Genomic DNA, 21,643 nt, shown 5'->3' on the forward strand with positions numbered 1-21,643 from the left:
GTATTTTCTACTAATAGGCGAGAAAAATATGTTCTTTGCTTTCTTCATAAGTTATTTAGAGCTGAACTATATAAATAAAGTTTATGCACAGTCATTTATTTAATGAAAGATATATAATATTTTACACCAAAGAAGGCAATTTAGTACATAGTAAATACCGTTTTGTTTTATTTTTAGCATGTTTGGATCAGTGCCAATAGTTCTATGTTTGAAATTTAGATGATTTTACGGATCAAAGTTATTTTAATTTAGTAATTGTTCCTCCCACTACTCAAAGTACTATTAAGTTCAAAGTTCTAAAACCATAATGCAGAAATAATGTAAATAAATTTAATACATTTTATAATGCGCTTCATGACTGAATATACAGGGAAATGTACAATTAATGAAGCGTATTTTAATATGTAGTATTATTACATGTGTACTTAGTAATGCTGATTAAATTCGCAGACTAAAGATACGATATTTCTCCGATTGTTTTCCTAAATATTATGTTAACTATTAACTGTATCTTCCAGCTCTATTAAGAGACAAAGAGCTGGGGTAACAAATCAGCATGTATTAATATATCAAAAAGGATACGTTGTCCTTAATTTGCTGGAATACTCATAACTCTAAAAATATTGAAAGGACATTTTGGGAAAGAAAGAATTACGTCTGCAATATTTTAATTCCTATAAATGCCACAAAATGTATAACATCGTTAATAATGTAGTATACTGTAAAATAATGATTCATAATTTAAAAGTTTAGAATATTGACATTATTTAGTTAGAAAGAGAAGTGTGAAGAATGATATAGTATTAAAACTACTACTAGACATTTCCATGACCATTCACATCTGTAGAGACTTTAGGTATTTTTTTAAAGCAGGAGGGATGAAAAATGAGCAATACCTTCCTCGGGAATCGAACCACGGACCACTGGAATATGCGCCGAGCGTGTTGACCACTGCGCCACGAAGGCATGCTAAGAAGGCGGGGGAAATGCCATATGCATCATTCGTAACCATACCTGGCCTTGGAAAATGCTTATTACCATTACATGTTACTGTTTCGGAAACATACACTATAATACAGCCAGCCTTAGAAGAATCCTGTTGGTGATGCACGCATTACTTTTTTCTTAACATAGCCTAAATTTTCGAAAATTGAAAATTTTTAATTAAGAGGAAATTTGTCAAACGACTTGGTTTCACAAGGCTTTATACTACTGCATTTATTTTTGGCGAATACTGTGATGAAAGATCTGTTTGGAAATCGCCACAACTTTCTGATCGAAAAGTAGTATACAAGTCAAAATATTTCCAGGTTTCAGGAAATTATTTTTATTTTACTGTCGACACTGCTTAAAAATACCATTAAATTTTATTCGGTGTATTTATAAAATGAACTGCCGTACCCTGTTCTCTAATTTTACATTAAAAGTTTGCTTAATGTCTATTGTTGAAAGCCTGAACTGAAATACATCAAATAAGAAAATTGGTAAACCCTTTTCTTTAGCTTTCATTCACTCTAGAAGTAATATCAAATATGTGTTCTCGTTATGCCTTACACACTAAGAGGAGGAAAATTAAACCGTGCAAAAAGAAATTATATTTTTCTTATGGGAGGTGTGGGATATATTCCTCAATGAGTTATATCAGTTTTCACTTCGCAGCTAGGCAAAAATACATAAAAACTCATAACAACTTCAAAAAAAAATTATAAAATACAAGAAATATACAACAAATACAGTTAGAAACACTTAAAAAACAATTTTTGAAATTAAAAGTTTCTACTCAAACACAAGTAATTCTGCCTACGGGCAAAATTTTGGTGCACAAAAATTTAAAGTTAACTATTCAGCCCATTAGGCAAAAGAACATAGAAGTTGGTGCACCAACTGACTTATTTCATTATACTACTAACAGCTTTAAATGTAAACACATAGCAACCCGTTAGGCCTAGCGCAACTATTAAATTGTTGATAATTCTACAAATATTGTATGAAAATTAACTAAATTCATAAAAACCTTAATCAGAACTGTGAAACAACATAATTCAACCACTTTTAAAACAACAAAGAAAAATACATTTTACCAGTACATAGGGAAAAAAACATACTTCACCGAGGCGGAATACATATATATATATATATATATATTTCCTAAGCAATATTGATTAATTGATTTAATTATCTCCTAAGTTTAATTAAAGTAGAATTATTTTAAAAGAGTGAATCCAAGTTTTTTTAGTGAGTTTCAAGTGAGATTATTTTAATTTTCATTTTTAAGTTTTAAAACAATTCTACTTTAATTAAACTTAGGAGATAATATAATCAATTAATCAATATTATTTAGGAAACAAATTATTATGGATATTCTCGTTAAAATCTTATACCCGAAATTTTTCGTGATTACAATATTTCCTTTACTTCGCCCGAGGAAGTACACATATATTCATATTATAAAACCGCTTTCTACAGTCTCTCAGTTCAGACCATTATAATACGTTCTGAAATAATTTGTCCTCATATTCAAAAGCGGGCAGATATAGAGATAAAAAAAATCTATATTGGTGTCTCATTAGCGCCTTGGAAAATTCATGGTTAGTAAATTTAATCAAAAACGCTTGGTGTATTATTGTTCTTTAGGAATGTTTATTAGCATAGCAAACACTTTATTTGATTGTGTTCATCTGCAAAGCAGCTGGTGATCACAGCATTTTCTCAATCAGTTAAAGAATAAGAAATCTGTTGCCTTAAATTTACCAAAGTGCTTGATGTGCATAAAGTATTCCAAAATATGTTGTTTTATTAACTGATTTGCATAACGTACTAGGAATCGTTGGCATTTTTATCTCTCTTCCTATATCGAATTGCATCCATACTTAAAGAATACTACATTCGTAAATATGATAATTCGCTTCCATGCAGTCCTAATTAATCTGAAGATTTTAAGGCATTTTGTTTCGTAAATAGTAATGTTTATTTTATGATTTCATATTGCTGTGATATTTTAAGTGTGTGTCTCTATTTGTATTAAATGTAATATTAATTATTTACTCTTATTTATACGTTTATTGATTTCTTTTCATGCTAGACCGACAAAAACATGGAAATGACAAGTAAGTATGTGTATTAAATTGTGTGAAAATGCTTAAGATTTCGTTATAAAATTTCCATGAGTGTCTATAAAATCTGATGTGAGTTCGATGTTTTGATTACGATCATCAAATACGTTATTAAAATATTAATAATGCAATAAAATTGTAAAATTTGCCTTTTATTTGAAGTTTACGCTACCTTGTTATATGACATAAATCAATAACAGTTGCATGACTCATGGAATTCAGTACAATTTGATTTAAATTCTGATTTCGGATTGAATAAAGGAATGCGTATAAATATTCGATGTTAATTTTAAATTCTTATTAGATAAAAGACTCTTTAGTTTTATTTTTATCTTTTATCTACAATTATATTTTAAAATTTTTTATGTACGGAAAAAAGGTGGCATATTAATGTGTAAAGATATTTAGAAATTTTACGTTTATTAAAGACACTTCAGTCTTACTATTTTTTTCGTTCTATAATTTTAAAGTTTTCCTGAATGTTTAAAGTATATAATATCTGTAATTCTTCATTTAATTGCATCGTGCTTATTAAATAAAGCAATGCAACTAAGCAACAACTTTTACAGAAATTATTAGGTCTCGCCGTTGGTCGTCATTGATAAATTACTCAGTAAATTGTTTCTCGGCTTCTGTTTCAGTAAACGTGACAAACTCTTTCAGTAGGCGTTTGGTACTGAGCTGGATTTAGTCCAAATGCAATGCACAAAAGCATCATTCCCTGCTAGATAATGTTTGGAATACAATACAGTTAAGAGTATTGCATGACCATTGGTAACATTAGTTTAAGAAACAATTTTACCTTATTGGTGGTTCACTTAAATTATTGTTTTACTAAGCTTACAAGATAGTTAAATTTTAGCAATAATTTACTGTATTAATATACACATTGTAAAGTAAAACACCATACACAATTAAATATTTCATCCAATAATTTTTATAGTTTCCTAAATCAGTCTTAGCCATTATTCATTGGACATGCAGATTTAATAAAAACTATCATGCATCTACAAAAATATGGCATGGACAGGTGCTAAAAATTAAAACTGTAAACTTTAGATTACCATCCTATTACAGTAATCGCTAAGACGTTTTTCAATCATTATACAATAGATCAATTACTTTGAAGTCTCATTGTAGTCATGCATCACTGCGAAATTTGTGACTGTCAGTTGCCAGACCGAAATAAGTTTTGCCATGAAAAAATATGATACGAAAACGCGAAATAAAGAAACGAAAGTAACATACTAAAAACCTATTCGCATGTTTTTTTTTTTTTTTTTAAATTATAAAATGTAACAACTTTTAGCTTGTATGTTTATTCGAAAACATCATATTCTCAGAATATAATGTAGTTCTAAAACTACATGCTACGTTCCAGAGTGAATAATTCTGTTGAAATGTTGCGCATATTACGAATAAGTTTGTTACCACGGTAGATAGCCTTCTGAATAATGCAAATGCCATATTCCCCCGCCAACATATTATCATGATGATGGCCTTGCCTACGCTTTCGTCAATTGTTCCAGGGTGAAATCCATATTTTCTCTTCGCTTGTAATATCTCTTTTTGTTCTTTTCACTAGCAACTCAGCGTAATACATTTGTAAACAGCGTTCTTAATGTAAAGCATCTAGAGCCTTTTCAGTTTTCTAGCAACGATATACTGATTCCTGGAATTAACTCGTACGTTTTCCCCTTTCTTGAAAACTGTAAAATATATTCTGTTGAAAGTGCATTTTATAGCGGAGGAAAACGATTTTCCATTGGAACTTATAATCGTTAGCACTGCTTCATTTTTAGCACAGTGTTGATGATATAGGTGTGTCTGGATCCGTTCAAAAATTAAAGTATTTTAAAATTAGCGAAATTAATGTTATTTCACCAAAGATATAAAGATCGGAAGAGGATCTTCGGAAGAGGACCGCTTGCCACAAATAGCAAGAAAATCACAAGTTTTACCTTTTGCAACAAATCATCCAAAACTGGAAAAAGTGGCCCTGAGAATTTATTTAATTTGAAGTAAAATCCAAACTTAACAGCGTAAACAAGTTTTGTACATTCGAAACAGACTGCTTGAAAAATATTATCTGTTATTTAGAAAGTGGCATTCTGCAACCAAGTAGAACTGTAAGGAAAGTAAAAAATAGTCTTTCTACACTTTTTTGCATTTTTGCAGTTACAGTTATTGTACAAAAGTGGACAGAGATTCAGATGTGCAAGCGCAGAAATTTGTATTAGAAACAATTAATAAAAATGGACTAGAAGCTATTCTGAGGTATATATGAAGATGATAAAATCTCTAATTCAAAGACACACTGTGACAAGTGCAAAGAAAATTACAATCATGCTCATATGGTGATAAGGAAACGAACTGTAAAGCAGTATTTAACAGCAGAAACATTTTTATTGTTTTCCTGTAGCTGTTATGATCTTTTTCTTTAAAAATAGGAACTTAATTTCAGGCCTTCCCCATCTGAGAATGCAAAGTGCGGCGTCTTCATCGCACAGCTTTTGTTTTTTCTACTTCATTTATCTTCATTCATGCGCTTTTCATGAAACGAAACATGATAAACGAAGATGAACAGCAGGGGAAAAATAGGCGACTAATCATGCCTTATGCATCAGCCATTCTTATGTTTACGAAGCAACTTAGGGGGATGGAAATAACCTTGAATTACCTTTTTAAATAGAAATAGTATCAAACTATAGTACCTCGTGTTGCTTTCTTCCTAGAAAGAAACATGGCGACAAAACGAGGGCGAATAAAGATAATAGGTACTGACATACAAAGCAATTAGCTTTTTCCAAAATTAAAGACAAATAATGCAATTTAATTAATTATCTGACACTACGAAAAGCAATATTTATATGAATGTATTCTCCTTTTATTAAATGTCTCATTCTCTGTCTATGTTATCAATGAGGATTTGAAAGTTTCGCTTTCCAAACGCAACCATAATCTCCTGTACGGTTGAAGTTCATTCAAAGACCTGAAAGGAAAGATCAAAATTCTCTTTTCATGCAATCCTGTAAACTTTAGCATTTGATTTAATAGCAAAATATGCATCAGCTATTTGCCTGTTTATAGTGATTGAAGGCTACAAGGAGTGATGGTATATCATCTCCCTTCATCTCTAAAGACGTTGATAAAATTATTATATCGATATATATGTATATTTATAGTTTTATTTGCCAAGTAGGATCTTCATGTCATCACCTGTTGAGATCTGTGCTCAAATGTTAATCTTATTGACTCCGCATGAGCCTCGTTTCTGCGTTTTGAATCGAGAGTAATCTGATTACTATTTGCTTACGTTTATGCAGCAATGTTCACTATATCCTATGGACTACAATTTATCAATGACTAATACTGGCTCCATTGTGTATGGCACAAGATGGCATCTGCTCTAATCCATTTAATCGTGCTGCTTTATGTGACCAAATTAACGGGATTTGATTTGTAAGTGTTGCATAAATCCCATAGAGATAATTCACATAGAGTTACAAGCTGAAACGTCATTCTGATCAGTCTCTTGTTTCGATTGAATTCAGCTAGCTTTGGCCATAAGGCACTGCAATTCTATTGTTCTCGAAAATAAGAGATTCAATTTGTAAATATTCGAATGAAGCATGTTTGATATTAATTTCGTTTAACAGCATGCTCTGATGAGTTTGAAAAATAAAACTCGTGGACTAGATTATGTATATAATAATAACCAATGGACATCTGGGTTACGAAAACATTTTAGGACAAAATCAGGCAATTCCCATCAGTTTTAAAATCATGTTAATAAAACTATTTGTACGAATATTATGCTGTTTTGTATAGTACTTATTTGTTTCGTTAAAGATGAATATTTTGAATAATAGTAACTTTTATTTTAAATTAAATATTAATACATATCCATTTGAATGCTAATTATTTTTAGATTGGAAAATAAGTAATTGTCTCAATTCGCTTTAAATTAATAAAATATTTATTTATTTATTAAAGATTTTGAATAAAAGACTTGGAGGCATTTATTGTTTTCAGTTCGCAAATTTGTTGCTATGACAAAATATTTTTTACTTCTATTCGAGGGACGTTTTTCGAGGAAGCACTCTTCGAACGCAGGCGGTATAGGGAAAGAAATTCACTGCTTACATCTTCAAAAATTAGCTCTTTTCTTTTTTGAATACGTCAACATTCCCACTTTGTTTTAGTTAGCGATGAAATAATATCACACCTTTTTATTTTTTAACATCTCCTTTTATATCTTGAACAGCTCGTTTTAGATATAAAATCTTAAATGTTATACTCTATGTATTTAAATTCTTTTTGCTAATACTTAAAATATGAGGTCTATCATAACTACTCCACTTCAAAAATCTGATTTTGATAATATCTGCAAACTGATTTTGGTAATATTTATATCAAAATCAGATAGCAATTTCTTTGTAGACTATTTTTTCAACTTGTTGAAATTTTGATGATAACACTTTTAGTGTCTAGACTATAACTTGAAGTTTTCATAATACAACCTTATATATTTATTTACTTAATATTTTACTGGATATGACAAAACGCCTCAAACAGTTTCCTCTAGAAATATATATGCGCTAATTTGATGCTTCCAGAAAGAAAGCTTACATTAGTCATCAGCTCACTGCGACTGAGGCAACATTTTCTAAACATAAGAAATAAAACATTTTACATTAGTTACTTCAATAAAAAAGGAAGAAAGAAAAATCACATAATTTAAAATATTTATTGATAATACGTACTTTAAAACGAGAACACTTTTATAAGTGATCAGGTAAACAAACTCAAACACATATTTTTATAATTATAATAAGTAAGTAAATTATTTCTAGAAACTTTATTTCAACAATCACTTTTACCTTTATCGTTTTCAGAACCTTTTATTAATCTAGGTCAAACGCTGATAAAGTTCGAGCCGATATATTTCAAAACTACCGTTCCGTTTCTCGGTTACTAAAACATCGAAAATTTTCAATGTAATATTAAAGTATAAACAGAAAATGTTCACGAGATGTTTTTGTCGTATGACATATATGTTATTTAATCGTTAAACTGTATCATTTTAAAAAATTCCCTTCAGAAAGTCAAAAGTATTAAATTCAGAATTTGTAATTAAAAGTCAATTTCTAATTTCAGAAAACAAATTTAATTTTCTTACTAAATTACACAGTTACGACAAACAAATTTAACTTTCTTACTAAATTACACAGTTATATAAGGCTAAGGCTAATTAGAAACTACATTATACTGATTCATAGCATTTTAAATACATGCTCCATAGGTGCACTGGAAAAGCATATTCTAAAAATATATTTACAACACTTAAGATAAATATTTTGTATACTTTTATACTTCATAAGCTCATGGAATACCTGCTTTCAATTTTCTTCATATTATCTTCTCATTACTATAAAATTCCTTGTTATAAAAATTATTTGGGAATTAATTCCTGCAATGTCGAACATAACAAATAAGGTAATCATTGGCCGCTTTCTTTTGAACTTGTAATATTGTAAATCTATTGTAGTTCGTCAACTATTATCAATACACACTTTTGTTTTGTTATATGTAGTTATTTTTACCAGTTTTCATGTTTTCTTCTGTAAATGTACTAACAATTTCATCCTTTGTATATGACTGCTTTCCCTTAGGTTTTCGGGAATAAAAAGACAAAAGAGTTTTCGTTTAAATCTAATTCCTAACGGACTCTCTTTTGATATCCCTAACAAGTATCTTTGAATTATTGTTGAATTTCAATTTTATTTTGCGTGAATTTCTTTTATCGTGAAAACTCGCAGCTAATTAAACATCAAAAGCTATTTTTTCTTATTGAAATTTATTAAGTTTCAAATTTATTACTAATTTACCATTAATAGATTTTCCAGTTTGTTATTGATATGTTTACCAATATGTTTTAATGTATTATTAATTAGTAATCACAAATTTGTTTTACCAATTTGTGTTTTATGTTCTTTAATACCAACCAATTAAATAATCTCGTATAATTTGAAGGCTTATTGCTTAAGAAGTTTAAAAAATCTCCTGCCTTTTCTCAACATATATCTCTATATTTGAACTATGCAATCAGTTTGAATTCACCATGATGTAAAACTAATTCAACATTTTCCTTAAGATTAAGTGTAGTTTAGACAGTATATAATGGTTTAAACTGTATCTAAAACGAAATGCGTTAAATCTTTTCCAATCTTAGGCTTAAAGATTATGGATTTTCAACACTCAACAGAGTGTTCTAGAACTTCTTTAGTAATAGCTAATAGAAATGATCCTCCGCTTTTGTTTCTTCGAACTTTTATCGTGAAGCCTTAGATATCTTCTCAAAAAAAATGGAAATTCGTATATGATTCACCACTAGATGATAGATATAATTTTTCCCCATATAATGATTATTTAGATCCCTCAATTCATTTACGGTTAAGCCAATAACACACTAAATGCTAAATAAATACAAGAGACATATAACGCCCTTGATTTAGGATCATCAATTAAATTTTGACAGATTTAATTTCAGATTCATCAACTGAATTAGGGTAGCTGTAATTTTAGTTACGTGAATTGAATAAGCGTGCATTAGGAATACATATTTTGGTCTTTAATTTTCTGTGTATTGATTAAAACAGGGAACAATCTCCGTAAACGAAAATCATCAGAAACATTTCTAAACTTTTATACGCTATTATTATTTCCTGACCCTGAAATTATGCTTCGTAGATATGTAATTATATTCCGCTTCCTCTCATTGATACTTTTGTAAGGAATCTTCCAATGAGACTGCCACGAATTATGTATTTGATCTTTTCTTTTTATGAATAACTATGAGAATTTCTGATGAAAACTATCATCATTTGCTTTATAACGTTGCGCGCCTCTAACTAGCACGCAACCAAGAGGTGACTGTGAAAGCTTGTATAAACCACAGAGTCTTATAAAGGGTTTAAGTCCCTTTTTATTCAACGTACTAATTTACAATTGCGTTCTCTTGACGCTTACAAACGGTGCCAACTCGGCAGTCAAAATAAAAATAAAAACCTGAAAAGAAATTAAAGACAATATTCTAACTACGAGGCTCTCTCAAATAACTAACTCACCGCGTTTTACAATACGGCTGCTAATTCAGCAGACTTGAAGCTCACTGGAACAATTGCAACTACTTCCCGCCAAGCACATAGGCCGCAACGCGGGGTTTTTCAAATCTCTATAACTACCTCCGCGCTCGCTAAGTAAGAATAACTCTCTCTCACCGAACTTGTTTCCTTCTATTTAAATCATACTACTTCCGCTGATAATTTGAATGCTTGCGCGTTCTACTCAAATTTACATATTCTGGCATTGGCAGTTCCAGGGGAAAGTAAGGATTGACAGGAAAGATAGTTTAAACTTAAAATAAATGTTAGTTAAAATAAATATAAACCCTACATTTGCCGCTGCCAGAATTTGGAAAACTTGGAAGCAGGTCCTACAAACGACCTGTTGTAAGTTTATCTAATTCTGAACTAACTGGCGAAAGCCTCGTTTACACAAAAATAATCTTATGTAACAATTAAAATTCTGTTACTCTTTACAAAGGTTTCTTCTTACAGCAACTTTTCCTGGACTTCATCAATCAATCTTGGTCTTTCCTTCCAGCATCTGGAAGGAATAAGTATCAGTATCTTTCTACATACATTATAATTTACACTTTCTTGACACAATAAATTTTTGTTTTTAACGTTTCGTTTTTCTTAGTTATTGCTTACTTCACATTCATTCAATTTTTCAAGCATTAATTTAACTTTACCCTGGCTCTCCACCGTGTGTGGTGTCAAACGGGAATATTCGTGTTTTAGTCTTACAACACTTCCCCTAACCACCATGATTTGTTAGAATTCAACAACCAAATAGACACACCTTACTCGACATTCTACAACTCAATGAGCTACTTTAATATTCTTAAAATTTCAAATGTAGGTGGAGAACCCTATAAAACACATTCATTCTAACTTCCCCCTCATTCATCTTTTAAACATGCAGGCTTTCGCTCTAAAGCATGACTTTACAGTTTAATACTTAAATTTTGACTTCATTGCTTTTAAGCATTCACTTTTAGCATCTACAATTTTATGCTTCTAGACTAAATTCTACTTTTACATAACATGCAAGTATTTACATACATTTACAAAAGTTTAATACATATGCTTTTTACAATTTACCATAAAATGAATAAGAGAAAATAAATTTTTACTTTACTCATCCTTCGCCAAGCTGGCGGCACTGAAACTAAAATTCTTATTAGTACATACAAGAATACGAAGTTATTTTTATCTCCGGCCAAATTTTGGCTTTAACATAACAGAATTAGTCTTTCGACCAACAGAAAATGCTTGTTTTTAGCTTTTACACTTAAAGAAAATAATACTTTTGCCTTAGCTAAATAAAGTAAAACAAAACTAAGTCTCAACCGAGACATATTGACTTTCGTGAAAACATAGAACTTCGTACTTATGCATAACATTTCGGAACAAAAGAGAAAAATATTTATAGAAGGTTTTAACTTATCTTTGAGTTTTCGATGCTTGAAACTCCGTCATCCGTTTTTGACAAAATTGATCCCAAGTTAGAGGTGTCATGGATGTCAATCTTCTCCTTGTTGATCTCCAATTGTCGTCCCCGTTGATCTTTCTTTTGCGTCCTCTACATGCTGGCCTCTTGACGGAGTAATCGTCTGGTTGTTGGCTTTTGCGTTTCTGCCTGGGACGGCTGGTCTAGACGTCCTCCGGTCTGGAGTCCTTGAATTTCTTCTGTTCCTCGTACTTCTGTGCTTCCTGTTGGCGTTTCAGTTTCCGGAACGGCGGCCTTGCTGGCACCTGACTCTGTGGCCGTGTGCGCGTTCTTCTTGATGTGTAATTCCTCCTGCCATCCTTTGTAGGTGGTGTTTTTCTTTTTACCACGGTTTCTTTACCCGGTTCATCTGTACTTTTGTTTTTCTTAAACGCCGGAGTTTGATAATCATTTTTTCTTTTTGATACCGACGTCCGGGTTGTAGAAGTGCTAGGTCTCTCTTCAGTTCTCCGTTTCTTGGGTGGTGGAATAGTTGTTGCAGTCTCTGGCCCTTCTATTTCGTTTAGACTTGAGTCCTGCAAGAAACTTTTAAGGATTTCAAAATCATTGGGATTATAGTATTTTTTCACCTGGTCGGGACTTGCTTTACAGATTTCCCCTCTCTCGTTTTTAAGATATAAAACTACTCCTTTGATATCCTGAATTACATAGGGGCCTTCAAACTTTGGAGCTAGCTTTGCCATAAAATTGTCTGGGGCACTTGATAAAGAAAATTTCCGCTTCAATACTTTATCCCCAACTTTAAAATCTGCTTGACGGCGTTTTCTATCATAATATATTTTCTGTCTATTTCTTGCCGTATCCGAGCTTTTAAGCGCCTGATCAATTAGCTTTTGCACATCTTTTTGTTTAAACTCCTGCTCTCTTTGTTGCACAAAGAATAATTTATCTAAAGGCGTAATTAATTTTCGGCCTAAGAATAATTCTGCTGGAGTTTTTCCCGTAGTGTCATGATGTGCCGTTCTTAAAGCATAAGCTAATTCATTTATGTAGCCATCCCAGCGCTTGTGATGTGTGCTCACGTAACTGCGAATTATTTTTACTATGTTTTTATTAACTCTTTCTGCTATGTTAGCCTGTGGTCTATACGGAACCATTTTGATATGGCGTATGCCAAGTCCATTGCATATGTTTTCAAATATTTGACTAATGAATTGTTTTCCGTTATCGCTAATGACTTTTATTGGTGCACCGTATTTTAAAATGTATCTGTGTAAGAATGCATCTGCGACTGTTTTGGCTGACGCGCGTTTAAGTGGAACAATTTCTGTCCATTTTGAAAAATGATCTACTATTACTAAAAGAAAACGATTTTTATTTAACTCGCTCTGGGGGAAGGGACCAAGAAGATCTATGCCTAAAATTTCATTCGGAAATGTAGCCCGAATGCTATTTAAGTACCCGGCCGGGCGGTAATTAATATCATTTATTAACTGACATTGATTGCAGGACCTGACATACGCCGTTACTATTTTGTATAATTGCGGGAAATATACCGCCTCGCGTACCCTTTTTAAAGTCTTTCAGACCCCTAGGTGGCCCGCTGTTTTTGCTTCGTGCAACTCCTTCAAAATGCTTAATCGAAGCGAGGCTGGGATGACTGGCTTATACTCAAGATTTTCGTTTGTTGTTTTCGTATAAAATAATAAATTATCTATTATTTCATAGTTTTTTGCTCTATTTCTTATCGCATCGATATCTGTATGCTCAAAGCTTTCGGGGTCTTTCAAATAAGCATAGATATTTCCAAATTCAGGATCAGCTTTCAGTTCAGTAATAACCGTATCTCTAGAATCTAAAATTTTCTTATCACAAGTCAACACAGCGCATTTAAGTTCATTTCCTTCATCGTCCAGTTTTATACGAGAAAGTGCGTCAACTACATTGTTTTCCTTACCCGGTTTATATTTTATTGTGATATTATATTCTTGGAGTTTTAAAGCCCATCTTATTAACCTGGGCTTTAGGTTTTTCCCCGAGTAAAGTCTACCAACAGCCGCATGATCCGAAAAGACTGTTACTGGCGCTTTGCCGAAATAAACTCGAAATTTGTGTACAGCCATTAATACGGCTAATGTTTCTCTTTCTGTAGCTGTATAATTCCTTTGTGTCTGATTCAACGTTTTACTAAAAAATGCCAGCGGATGGTTATTTTGCATAAGAACCGCCCCACCGCATAGTCTGACGCATCTGCTGCAATTTCCAGGTTTTCGTCCCCCTCTGGGAATTTTAAAACAGGGCCATTAATAAGCGCTTCTTTTAATTTTTCAAAAGCTGTGTTAGCTTCCGCTGTCCACGTAAATTTACCCTTCTTTCTTTTGATTACTAAGAGTGGTTCAACAATATTAGCGAAATCTTTTATGAAAGATAGATAGTAAGAACATAACCCAAGGAACGAAGAAAGTTTCTTGGCGGTGTTGGGCGGTGGGAAATTCTTAATAGCTTTTATTTTTGAATCTTGCGTTTCTATACCCTTTTGCGAAATTTTATAACCGAGATATTTAAGTTCTTTAGTTGCGAACTTGCATTTTGAGGCGTTAATTGTAAGACCGGCCTCTTTTAATAATTTAAAAACTTGTTCTAAATCATTAATATGTTGTTCCAACGTACTACTCGTTATAATTATATCATCTAGATAAATTAAAGTTGATTTTCCTAGGACAGGCTTTAGAACAATGTCCATAGCTCTCTGGAATGTTGACGGGGCCCCACACAACCCAAAAGGCATGCGTAAAAATGCATAAGTGCCCGATTTTGTTATAAACGCGGTTTTATGTATATCTTCGGGTCTCATAGCTATTTGATAGTAGCCAGACGTTAAGTCCAAAGTAGACATATATCTCGTCGATTTGATCTGTCTAATGATCTCGTCTATAACCGGCAAAGGGTAAACTGGGAATTTAGTTATGCTATTTAGTTTTCTATAATCGATAGCAAACCTCCAAGCCCTTTTATCCGAAGGAGGAAACTCGTTCTTTTTCCTACATAGTACGACTGGACTCGCGTATTCACTATTTATGGGCGTTATTATTTTATTCTTTAACATCTCCTGAATATGTTCTTCGATGATTACGTCTTTTTGTTTGTCATAGCGGTAAGGTTTAGTCCTACAAGGTTTTTCGGCATTTAATTGAATCTTGTGAGTTACAATCTGACAGTTTCCCGGCTTTTCTGAAAACAAATGAGAAAAATTACTCACCACTTGCTGTATTGCTTTACTTTCCTGGTCATTCAAATGGCTAAGGTCCAATTCAGGTGTCTCCACCGGTTCCACCACCCTCTGGTCCATCTCCAGCACCACGGAACTATCTTGAAAATTTAATTTGGCCCTCGCGGCCTTTAAAAAGTCCATACCTAAAATAAGAGAGTGTTGGAGGTGTTTCACCACAAAAATTAATACTTTGAGATTTTCCTCTTTTACCTGTACGTTTAATGCTACTTTCCCGATGCAGTGACATGTTTTTCCTTGCGCCGCTATAATTTCCGTATTTCTGGTTTTAAAGAGTCGTATCCTATAAAAATTCTTTTTGAAGAACTTTTCACTCATGAAATTGCCTTCTGCCCCTGTATCGATGAGGGCTTCTACTGGTACATCGCCAACCAGGACTTGTATAATTGGTAGCTGTGAGTTTTTTACGATGACTGTATTTAGATGTCTATTTGAGGGTTTTTCTAAAACTTCCGGGGTCTGGACCCTCCCTTTCACAGGCCCCTCTAGTCGTTTAAAGCTTTCCTTTCAATCTGTGTCTTCTGGGTACGCGGATGCTTATTTTCAAATTTTCTTTTTGGGCCTTGCCCTTCAAGTTTCGATGCGTTAGCTTGATAGTTCTTTCCCCCATATGAGCGATTTCCATTTCTTGTTTCCTCCTTCCTTCTGGTACTTTGAGAATATGTTTCCCCTCTCGCTCTTTCCGCGATTCTGCGATTTTGAAACTTCACCGCCAATTCGAAAAGTTCCTGCAATGTGGTTGGGTTTCTAATTTCAAAGTAGTCTTGGACAGCGGGTAACAAGCTTGGTAATATTATTTCAATAATCTCCGCATCGGGTTTTTTCCCATACAACATATCCGTTAGCTTGATTTTTCGTAAAATAAAGTCCGTCAATTGTGCTGTATCCCGTTGATAGAAACTATATAGCTCGGCTTCCAGCCGTGCGCGATCTTTCACTATGGGGAAGGCCTTTACTAACGATTTTTTGAAATTTTCAAAAGTATACGTCGGGCTTCCAAATTCACCTAGAAGAAATTTGCCTATATTTTTCCACCATAGCGCGGCCTGTCCTCTTAGTGCTGATGTGGCGATAGCAACGTTTTGTCTTTCGGGCACAGGATAGAGCTGAAAGTGGTTTTCTATACCTTCTAAAAATACGGACACCGAATTTTTTCCGTCGAAATAGACGTTTGGCTTGATTGATGCTCTCAAAGTCTGGACCAGGTATCCAAATCCTTCTAACTGCGTTGTCATTTCTTGGTGTTGTCCAGCGGCTTCCATCCAGTTTTCGGCCATTTCAGTTCGATAAGTGTTCGGGCGCCAATATAACGTTGCGCGCCTCTAACTAGCACGCAACCAAGAGGTGACTGTGAAAGCTTGTATAAACCACAGAGTCTTATAAAGGGTTTAAGTCCCTTTTTATTCAACGTACTAATTTACAATTGCGTTCTCTTGACGCTTACAAACGGTGCCAACTCGGCAGTCAAAATAAAAATGAAAACCTGAAAAGAAATTAAAGACAATATTCTAACTACGAGGCTCTCTCAAATAACTAACTCACCGCGTTTTACAATACGGCTGCTAATTCAGCAGACTTGAAGCTCACTGGAACAATTGCAACTACTTCCCGCCAAGCACATAGGCCGCAACGCGGGGTTTTTCAAATCTCTATAACTACCTCCGCGCTCGCTAAGTAAGAATAACTCTCTCTCACCGAACTTGTTTCCTTCTATTTAAATCATACTACTTCCGCTGATAATTTGAATGCTTGCGCGTTCTACTCAAATTTACATATTCTGGCATTGGCAGTTCCAGGGGAAAGTAAGGATTGACAGGAAAGATAGTTTAAACTTAAAATAAATGTTAGTTAAAATAAATATAAACCCTACAGCTTAGAAGCCACTCTGTCTTGAATATGGGTCAAAATGCGCATTTTTGTGTAGCCATTTCTATCAATGTTGCTCTGATTACAAAAACTATTAGCATTATCTACACTGAAAAGCATGCGCGAAGCATGTCTATACATGAGATTGTTTAAATGAATTTAAAAGTTCAGCTATTATTGAAATTCTAGGCAATTCTGTAACATTGAGTCACAAAGCGCGGTGTATCTTGCGGATAAACAGTAATGGAATTGCAAGAAAAGTGGTTCGAAATCGAAAGCAAATTTTCATACTATGAAAAGAGAACAGTTCTCCCCAAAATTCCATAATTAAAAAAAAACCCGAGCAGTTATCTTGTAACTCCCACATAACAGAGGAAAATAATTCCCCTTATGAATGAATTATTCCTTTTTGTTCTGCGTGGAACTCACGCAAATCATGTTATAAAATTTCTGTTTAATTAGTTACCCAGCAATTATCGTCGAACGATGCAAAAGTAGTTGATAGGTAAACCCTCTGATACAAGAATTAAATTCGGCACTCAAATTTCTTTCAAGAAATTTATTTATGGGTATTTTTAATAGATTATATTTATTTTATGGCTATGTTAACTTTGTAGGAAATCAACTATACTGTTGTAAACTAATTTGCTTTTTAAATTTGACGCTATACAGCTTTTAATTGTTATATTATCTTGGTTTAAAAAAATATGTTCCTTAACGAAAAATGTGTATTAGTTTGAAAAGTTAATATATAACGCTATTATATAAATCAGCACGTTTATTTTTGTAATTTTAACCTTTCCTATAACTTCTCCTTTCCGTTTTCGTCACCAGAAGCAAATTAATTAGTCAGTATTTAACCTGCATTTTGGGGAGTTTTAAAATAGGTCGTATTTCTGGCTGCGCGTGCACACTAATTTAAGCTCCTGCCAGTTCTAATAGTTGCAATTATTTATCTTTGCGTTATCTTGCTGCTGACAGTTTGATTTTGATGATCATTTAGATTTTGAAGCTCTGGAATATTACACGAAGCAAGCTCTGGTGAGGTGAGCTGGTTGCTATTCCAGCTATCTTTGGCTACTATTCCAGGTTTCACTTGAATTTCACTGCTCCTTTAACTGCACTATCTGGTACTAACAATATCTTCCACAGCTCATCACCAGGAACTGTGGAAGATATTGTTAGCGAGACTGCTTCTATATTCCAAATTTGTTCCAGACTTGTAGTACTTCAAACAGTGATACTTCGCTCCACGCCTGTCAGGATTATTAGACTAATTAACAGATCAATTAAAGTACAGTTCCAGACCAAGTAAAACACCACAAACTGAAGAAACTCAGTTCTAAAACATACATTCAAAGGAACGTTCTGTAGGACAGAGATTTATATTAAAATTATATTTGAAATTTTGGGATTTAATGAACAAATTCTTTCATTCGTCAAAATGATGCGCTCAATATTTATCTGACATTTATTTTCAGCAGTTGTAATTTTTAGTCAATAAATATTAAGTTTCATCCGTATGCTTCCCTATTTAAAGAACATGTAGATAAACATTTTAGTGATAATTAGAAATTTTTAAGGTAATGGAACTGTTTTAATCAAATATCTAAACTAGTCTTTAGTATCTACTCGTATTGCATAATTATTGTTTCATCATGGTATTAAGACAATTTCGGTACAAAATAGCATACATTTTTAAGTTATATAAAGTAATCAACTAAGTATACTAAATATTTAAGGTAAAAAAACTAATTCTAAATAAAACTAATTTTATTTTTATCCTCTGCGATCTCTAAGTTTTATTTTACTCGTACGATAGATCGATGATTTAAGCCGTTAGTAGTTTAACTTTTACGCTGCAAAATATCCTTTCAACGTATTCATGTTATAGACAGTCAAATAAAAAGATTTTCAAGGCGAGAAAAAAATGTCTTCATATTCAAAAATGTCTGCCGTTTGTCAGTGCGAAGTCACGCATACTTAATCTTCATAATTTAGAACCATTTTTAGCCAAAGCTAAAAGCTGCGTAGAAAGAACTTTCTTTTTTCCTTCTCTTCTTGGAACATGCTAGTGGAAAAATGCTTACTTAGAAATTCTCGACAAGTTTTAAACGCATAGTTTTCTCTTGACGTGCTTGGTTTTGACTCTAAATTACTGTTTTAAGGATATCATGAGAAATATAGGAACAGTATAATTTCATGAAGCCTTGAAATGACGAGTATTTGATCCTATCATTATAGTAATTGATCGTTAATAGAAGAAGTGCGTTTCTTAAAAAAAAAGGAGCAAAAAATAGACAGCTTAGGGTATGCTGAATATTATACGCTATGTGACTTTTCATTTATTTCATTCATGAATTCAAGTAAGCAGAAGAGTTCCAAAACTTCTTTCAGAAAATCTTAAGCTGATTAGATGGAATATTTAAAAGTGAGTACTTTTTTGCATGTTGCTTTTAGTTTGTGTTCCATAATTCATATGCAATAGTCCGAAAAGGAATGTTGTCACTTTAATACTTTACGCTTTGAAAAGAAATTTCTTATACATATTTGAGTAAACGTTATTTTTTTTTTCAATTTTGATTTTAATTTAAACATAAGGAAAGCAGGGATTCTTTTGATTTCTTTTTAATTAGCATTTTTATAAATTGAAGATTGCATACCTTTCTTGTATATAGGATAAAGTTTTTCTAATGCTTTCATATAATTTATGACAGAATTAAAAATTTACTTGATATTTCTAAGAGTTTTAAGAAATTGAAATCAAGGGGGGAAATTGATATCATATTATTTAAGAAATGGCAATTTTTAACAACCATAATGTTTCACTTGCATTTTCATAAAAATGCACATTCAAGTTGTAAAGGTGGTAAATCAGTCTAAATTAGCTAGGCTGAAAAGATACAAATAGATTTCTCTTTGCATCCTGTGGTATGAATGTACTTGGAAATAATGAGAGATATCATTTAATGGCTTTGTTATGGTTACAGCATTCACACTCATTGTTTCTGATTAACAGAGCTTTGAAATAGGAAAACGCTTTAATTTTAAAACTGATCTTTGGACTTAAATCAGTGTATTATCGTTCAAAAATAATTGCTTGTTGGTGCAAAGGTTTGTACTTTGTGTAAGCATCTTTGTGAATTTTAGTTATATTTCGTCCCATGGATATATGTTTAAATTATCTGACAGTAAAATTGTTATTTTTTATAATTTGCTGTGTTGCTTTAGTGTCAAATATTGCTATAAAATTTATTCAAGCAGAGCTGCTCCAAGCAGTGGAGGTGGGCTGCCAGTATCGCCAAAGGCTGCCAGTATCCGCTCGACCACTTGACATCTTCAAGTTCTCACTAGAAGATGTCAAGTGGTCGAGCGGATTCTACAGAAGAGGTCTGGTCAAGTTCATTGCCTACTATAATTCTGCAAAATACTTACTTGGAAACTCTCGACAACATTTAAAAGCACAGTTTCTTGCCTGACGTGCCTGGTTTTGATTCTGAAATCCTGTTTTAAGAAAATCATTTAAAATATAGGACTATATTTTCGTGAAGACTTGAAATGACAAGTATTTGATCCCATCGTTACAGCAATTGATCATTAATAGGAGAAAGAAGTGCAGTGAGAGGTTGAGGCCAAATAGCTGAAGTCAAGCTTATGGTAGCCGAGTGAATCCTGCAAGAGCCTGGGCTTATCTAGGAGAGATCAAGTGGATTTTGAGGCTTTCCATGCTAGTGACTCCTAATCCTCAGTGACCAACCGGAACACGTTTAAAGCGGTGTATACTGAAGAATGCTAAAAAATGTCCGACTCTACCTAAGCCGTTGTTAAACTTAATATGATACATTACGTAATTTCAAAGCAAGTTGGTTTCAGTAATGAATCATACGTTTGTTGAAGCTTTAATGTTTCCTGCAAAGTTAAGTATTGGAAGTTAGTACTAAGAAGTTTTCAAGAGTTAAAATGATATATCAAGTCACAAAAGATAACATTAGTGCTGTATTTTAATCTTTAATTTCTTTCTACAGTTGTTTATTTTCTATTTATTTAAATATATCTATTACTTAACTTTAGTCATTTGCCTTTTAATGATTTCCTTGGAAATTTCAGTTTTGCATATACTTTTGAATATGTTTTGTTTATCTATTCGGTTCATAACTATGTGAGCCATTTGGCTCATATGAATTCAGAAAATGGATAACTGCAATATAAAGGGAAATTCGTACGGCTTTTGAGAAAAATGTAATTTCTCTACTTCTTATCTAAACAGATTATGTTAATTTTAACCTGAAAAAGTTTTCATTTGTAACTCTACTTTGCCTTTTATGAATCCTTGATATGCTTGCTTTAAGGTTTCAAAATTCGGTCTTTATTTTTGTTTATTTTATTTTATTTATTTATTTGCTTGCTTTTGTAGCACTTCGTATAATTAATACGTTAGCTTAATTAGTTTTCAAGTGCGATAACTGTCCTTTTAATTATATATTTAACGTCTACGTTTGTAAAATTTTCAAATTTTTATAAACTGCAACATAGATCCGTTGTACATTTTTGAAGCAAGAATGATGAAAACATGTTAATTACAGGATTTTCTACAATTTTGTTTTTGTTATATTTTTCAAATATACTTAAGCCATGTTAGGATATCACACAGCTGCAGAGAACGCGTTAAAGGTTGAGCCTTTGGGAGATCACATGGAATGCCTCTAGCATTCGTATTTGCAATATTATTTAGCACACATAAAAAAGAGTATTTTGCCAATATACAAGGGTTTTTGCTTTTGATTACTTTTTGTCT

At 32.6% G+C, this 21,643-nt stretch overlaps 1 protein-coding gene across 1 annotated transcript in view; it reads left to right on the forward strand.

Annotated features, from left to right (window-relative positions):
• LOC118192543 (neural cell adhesion molecule 1-like) overlaps positions 1-21,643 on the forward strand; it is a 332,149-nt gene that overhangs the window by 223,395 nt on the left and 87,111 nt on the right. The window contains exon 10 of the mRNA XM_085817818.1: positions 3,083-3,107. Coding sequence (XP_085673944.1) covers positions 3,083-3,107 — 25 coding nt within the window. The remainder of the gene's footprint in view (positions 1-3,082; positions 3,108-21,643) is intronic.

This window comes from Stegodyphus dumicola, chromosome 5 (genome assembly GCF_044657685.1).
Source record: "Stegodyphus dumicola isolate Sdum_Otavi_A_Nest chromosome 5, ASM4465768v1".
In the NCBI taxonomy this organism is placed as follows: domain Eukaryota; kingdom Metazoa; phylum Arthropoda; class Arachnida; order Araneae; family Eresidae; genus Stegodyphus; species Stegodyphus dumicola.